This window comes from Adiantum capillus-veneris, chromosome 2 (genome assembly GCF_014529385.1).
Source record: "Adiantum capillus-veneris isolate H3 chromosome 2, ASM1452938v2, whole genome shotgun sequence".
In the NCBI taxonomy this organism is placed as follows: Eukaryota; Viridiplantae; Streptophyta; class Polypodiopsida; order Polypodiales; family Pteridaceae; genus Adiantum; species Adiantum capillus-veneris.
This window is the reverse complement of record NC_140932.1, coordinates 117,760,438-117,766,038: the sequence shown is the minus strand read 5'-3', so window position 1 is coordinate 117,766,038 and position 5,601 is coordinate 117,760,438. Positions and strand designations below refer to the sequence as shown.

Sequence of the window (5,601 nt, the reverse complement as noted above, 5' to 3'; positions counted from 1 at the left end):
ACCTCATCACTCGAAGATTCCTTTTACATTGGCACAAGTGTCTATAAATTATGAGATGGTGTGCTACAAATTGTCTTGTCATGTGGTGATAGGTTGCCTCGAGCATTTTGGCCTCTTTGGTGCCTTCCCTAGTCATCTTGGATTGTTGTCTTGATTTAAGGTTTAGATACCATCATGCATAAGCATTGTGAGACCACTTACATACTGCTTGCATAAGCATTGTGAGACCGCTTACATACTGGTGACTTCGTTATTATATTGCCCCCCAATCTTTCACAGATCCATTTGAGATCCATTCGATTCTCCTCATGTGGAGCAAAAGCTCTCCACATTGTGAGGAATCAGGATTCGAACCATGGAGGCGACACTTCAAAGTATTCATCGCTCTGACCATCCCAGCCAGAGCTGCTCGAAGCTGCACAATTGAAGCCTCACATATTTCAAAAAAATACCTGCTCCTGTCCTACCCTCCACGCCCGGAGCCCTTCATGCTCTGCCCCGCCTTCGTTTCGCCCTTACCTTGCGCCTCCTGCCTACGCCCCTTGCCCGACGCAGCACGGCCCCTTTACCCTCCTGAGAGTGCTCGCATCTTCAGAGATGCTTATAACTTACGATTTTTTTAAAATCGTGCAGACATACTGCTTGCCCAAGCTTGGGTATGCGGATGTGGAAGGCATCATGCATCGTAGAAAAAGGCAGGTGGACAAGATAACGGGTAGCCAAAACTGTTGTTAACACTAGCTCTAAGGTTGCTACGGAGTTTTTAAAGAAACAAATTACTGGCTTTGGCATTGCTTAAGGAGCACAATGCGTTCACGTGAAAACACGCAGAGACAGCTACGTTACGCGCGCACACGGCAATTCATAGTAAACGTGCATCCGATCGGGGCCCGCTGATTGCTGCTGCGAGGGACTTTAACCATATTGGCGCTTCTCCCATTAGAGCTTTGATATTGGGCTTCCAAATTCAGGTTCTCTCTCTCTCTCTCTCTCTCTCTCTCTCTCTCTCTCACTCACACACACACACACACACACACACACACACACACACACACGTCTTTCATATCGTTTATATTCTGCATGCAAGCAAGTAACCCTTAAGTTGCTTCTGTTTTGGCAGATTTATGGAATGGAGGTGCACCAGCAGCTGGCATCCTTCCCCAGCGGCAGTGGTGGTGCTGGCGACCTTGACACAAGCGGCACCATGATCAATTGGCTGCTCTCTGAGTTGGAACTGGTAGGTTGACGTTGCACACTAATGCGTACATAATGTGAGGAACTTGAAATGAAGCTTCAATCATATGGTGTTTTACACTATGCTTCCCGAACAGGATTTGCATCAAGTATACCATACACCAGCTATTGGAGACGATCTTTCACGGCTGGTTGCATCATCGAATCCCATCAGTATTGCGCTCCAAGAAGCTTCAAGCACTTCTGCTAGTGTTTGTTTGAGTCCACGATTGGAACTATCTGCTGTCAAAGAGCTGATGGTTTCATATGTACTTGAACCTGCAGATCAGCCATTACAAGGATCGTCTGGTACTCCAACATTTAGTCCGAAAATTGTAAGTCTGGGGAACATTTCATTTGCACATCCCCAACCTTTGAAAATAGAAGAAACGACTCTCTGCGGCCGTGCTCGCAGAAAGAAAGCTAGCAGTGCTGTTGAAGTATTACCAAATGAGAAAATGCAAATTGTGGGGAAGCTATTTGCCAGCATGGAAGATTCAACTTCGTTTGCTGGCAACAGAGATCAACTGACCTTTCGAGATTGGCACAAGAAAGTGTGCAGGGTTGAGCAGCAGCTTTTGGGTTGTATTAAGGAGGATGGTTTCCTTCACCCTAGAATTGAACCAGCACAACAAATGCAAACTCTTAATTTTATCGGAGTGGCAGACTCAACAAACACTGTGCCCAATGCTTCCATTCTCAGAAAGAGTGACTCCCATGTTCTGGCGGAACGCAGAAGACGAGAAAAACTCAACCAGAGATTTGTTGCATTGTCGGCAATTTTGCCTGGGTTAAAGAAGGTACAGTTTGTTCTTGGATCAGCTCATTCTTTTAATATGAGGCACATTCTGTAGATAACAAAAACCATGTTTAAATATAGTTTTTTGGCTCTATATGGAAAGGATTTTGGGGGTTATGTTGCTGCTCATTAATCGACTCGCGTGTGCTCATTAGGTGGACAAAGCGTCGATACTTGGAGATGCAATCAAGTATGTAAAGCAGCTGGAGGAGCATCTGAAACAGGTTGAGACCCAGCACTCCTGCTCGAAGAATAATACAGATGAGAGCATTCAGCCTGCTGATATTGAAGCTCGGGCATTTGGAAACAATGTGCTTATTCATGTTCATTGCAATAAGATCAAAAACATTCTGGTCAGATGCTTGGAGCTACTTGACAAGATGCCCCTGTTGATAATCAATGCCAATGTTTTATCCTTCTCTGATACAGCATTGGATCTTACTGTCATTGCTCAGGTATTATCAAATTTTATACATGTGGTTACGTGGCCTTTTATGATTGTCTCATCTTTGATTCTGTGTTTGAGCTTGTGTGTGTTTGTTTGAGCTTGCAACTAGGCTTGTGGCTCTGATGTTGATGTTGCAAGCCCATTTCCTATTCGAATGATTCCCTTGATGTGGCATGTAGATTGAGCAAGATAGTGATCTTACCGCCAATGACATTGTGGAGGCATTGCAAACTTTTTTCAGCCAATTCCAATATTAAGAGGAAAGGAGGCTAGGGAAGAGGGCCAAATATTTAACTTGAAGGCAGTCGTCTTTAAAATTAAGCTCAATGTTTTTGGAAGGCAAGCTGGCTTGCATAATATTGTTCTCTGCCTTAACATTGGCCAAAGTCTTATGGTTTTGTTGCAACACAAGCTACCCTTTTGGTATAGGATTACACTAACGATATACCAATGGGGTTTTGGCTAGCTCCAGGCATGTTTATTTTGCTATTTTATAACCTTCGTCAAGTGCGCTTTACAATGTGTGCCCGATTTACAATGTTTGAATCTTGTAATCTACCATCCTCGTTATAGATTCTTTAAATACATATTTTGTGATTAGGGAAGTAATTGGCTCTCAAGGATTCAAACGGAGTTCTAGGATTCAATCGTCTGATGAACAATTTTGTATTTCTCCATGTTTCTCCAAATTTCAGTCAGCCAATAGGGATTGATTCCATTGGATAATGGTAATGCATTAGCTTGCAGAAATGGCCATGATGGATGGTTGTGAAAAAACAACAAAGGGTTTATGAAGGGATTCTTGTTCTCCAACAATCACTTTGTAAATGTTGAAAGCTCAAATCTTGTCCTTTGAGGTAACACCTAACTCCTAATGACTAGCACCTAAACGCATAACAATGAGATCATTAGCCTAACTTATGTTGATTCTAACATTTAGCTAAGAAACATCTTGTTTTTTTACGTTGTAAGGATGTAGGTACCTCAAGATACTTATACTAGCTGTCTCACGATGGTATGATCATTCCATCGAAAACTGATGTTAAGATAGAAAGCTGTTTACTAGCCTTTTTGTTCCGCACTTGGCATTATGTTACAAGGTTGTGAACCTTGTCTGGTTATAAGGTCCTATTAGAGGCACAATATGGCTCCCTTGAAGACAGTTTGGGAAAAAGAACAAGAATGATCCTACAATAGTTTTTGTATTGTTGCGGCGATTAATACATCCATCATATTACCAATGTTCAAAGCGCTAAGGATGTAGCTTAATGAAGGACTTGGAATCAAAGCAAAGAAACTCAAAGCCCCACAATTAAAAAGTAGATGCAATGGCATGTACTAGCATAACAGGAGAGTCTTGGACAATAGCTACACTTAAAGTTGTCTTGGGTGATGATAAGCCATTCGATAACTTGATAGTCAGTATTCAAAAGACTGTAGGTTTATAATTCCACTCACAAGAATAATTTCTTCTTTAGAAGCTCCAAAAGAAATAAGAAACGCAACGTTTCTTATTTCTTTTGAACGTAAATAGGCTGGAAACAAAAGTAGAGGTGTTCTGAGAAGGGCACTAGATCACTAGGCATCAATTGGATCATAGAGCCATTAGTTAGAAACTTTTATCACGTTTATATCTTGCAAGACCTCCTCCAATATCCCAAACCAACCTTTGAGTTTAGACCTTCTTAGAATGCTATGGAGAGCTTGCAATAGCAAAGACTGTGCTCTATGCTACCCTCCTTTTTTAAATGCCATGAGCAGAGAGGTTTTTCAGAATGTTCTCACCATGTCCTTTTACCTTGCAATTTGAAATGCAAGTGGATATAGCTTGGTGAGAACATATAGCATGTTCAAAAGTTTCCATGTGCTACAAAATATAAAAGACTATAAAACCCCTACACCTTAGGTGTCGAGTGAGTGATCATTCACTCACACTAAATGTCAAAATGATGGCCTCACAAGTGGAATATCGCAATGTTGACCTAGCAACAAGCTCCCCAGCTTTTGCTGACAACTCTAATCTAGTAGGCTCAAGGAAGAAAGATTGCATGACATCTAAACTCCATAGAACAAAAGCTGATGAGCATCATCTCCTAGCCTCTACTTGCATCATATCAATTACTCTTCCATTAGATCAACTACATCAGATCCTTGGATAGTGTTGCTACTCCTCCGGGCAAACACAAACACTTTCAAAGTCGTATTTTGAAACACAACCCAAAATGGCATGGTGATAAAAAGTGAAAAAAATGGCCAGTGGCTTTGTATACTAATTATTTTTATCAGTAGAGGTAGATCTTTTTGTTTCATATGCTGATAATTTTATCAGCTTGACATTGTACTACTGGAGCATGTTGGTTCTATCCAAGGGACCATGGCTCACCTACAATATGGGCAAGGAAGCTCTTTGCTAATTTTAGAGGAAGTAGACTGAGGTCTTCTATCAACTAATACCATTCTATATTTAGATGTGCTTGTTGTTGTTGGGCTTTAAAAGAATTTTCTATGTGTTGCAATGCCTCACCTGACATGTATGCCTTTGAAACTTCTACAAGGTTGATGCTTTATGCATGCATGGGATGGATTCTCTTGGATCAAAATCTCTTAGCTATGTGCACATGATCAGATTGTGTAGCGGGGATCCTCTCCCGAGTGAAAAGGTAATAGGAGGTCATACTCATGCAAATTAGGCCATTCAACTCATGGATCAACACTATGCTATTGACATGGAGAAGGAAAAGGTCCTAGGTATGTGTGAATGGGCTAAATATTACAATTTCATATCATCAATGCTAGTAGTTTTTCTCATGTGATATTGGAAATCTGCAATGATACCACAAGGCCCATGTGTCTACCTTATTGCTCATATTAAAGGAAAACCAAAGCTACAACAAAATTTATCATACTTTATATGGAAAAAAAAGTGATATTAGGAAAGAGATGGCAAGGGGGCAAGAGAAACTACAATGTTTTACAAGATTTGGGACGGGGGTATGAAATGGTGAACATAGTCTCCATCTCATCCACAAATGTGTCTATGTCCTCTACACAACAAACTACCACCTCCTTGGTTTCCTTTTGATGCATCTCCTTCTCTTTGGGTGCCTTCCATAGTCTCTAT

The 5,601-nt window shown here is 41.2% G+C and overlaps 1 protein-coding gene across 2 annotated transcripts; it reads left to right on the top strand.

Moving 5' to 3' along the window:
* The first annotated feature begins 753 nt into the window (after positions 1 to 753).
* Positions 754 to 3,085, top strand: LOC147463457 (uncharacterized). Of its 2 annotated transcripts, XM_086528920.1 has the most exons (5): positions 757 to 971; positions 1,121 to 1,237; positions 1,332 to 2,033; positions 2,188 to 2,487; positions 2,660 to 3,085. In XM_086528920.1, exons 2-5 carry the CDS (start codon positions 1,130 to 1,132, stop codon positions 2,735 to 2,737), a joined length of 1,188 nt encoding a protein of 395 aa, XP_086385046.1. In that variant the 5' UTR covers positions 757 to 971; positions 1,121 to 1,129; the 3' UTR covers positions 2,738 to 3,085. The 2 variants fall into 2 exon arrangements, with proteins under 2 accessions (XP_086385037.1, XP_086385046.1); XM_086528911.1 differs by lacking the exon at positions 2,660 to 3,085 and having other exon boundaries at positions 754 to 971; positions 2,188 to 2,649.
* The last annotated feature ends 2,516 nt before the right edge of the window (positions 3,086 to 5,601 follow it).

Excerpts from the sequence above, each read along its gene's own strand:
- LOC147463457 (XM_086528911.1), top strand. The coding sequence starts at position 1,130 with ATGGAGGTGCACCAGCAGCTGGCATCCTTCCCCAGCGGCAGTGGTGGT. Across the intron at positions 1,238-1,331 it reads TGCTCTCTGAGTTGGAACTG|GATTTGCATCAAGTATACCA; the intron begins GTAGGTTGACGT and ends CTTCCCGAACAG. Across the intron at positions 2,034-2,187 it reads TTTTGCCTGGGTTAAAGAAG|GTGGACAAAGCGTCGATACT; the intron begins GTACAGTTTGTT and ends TGTGCTCATTAG.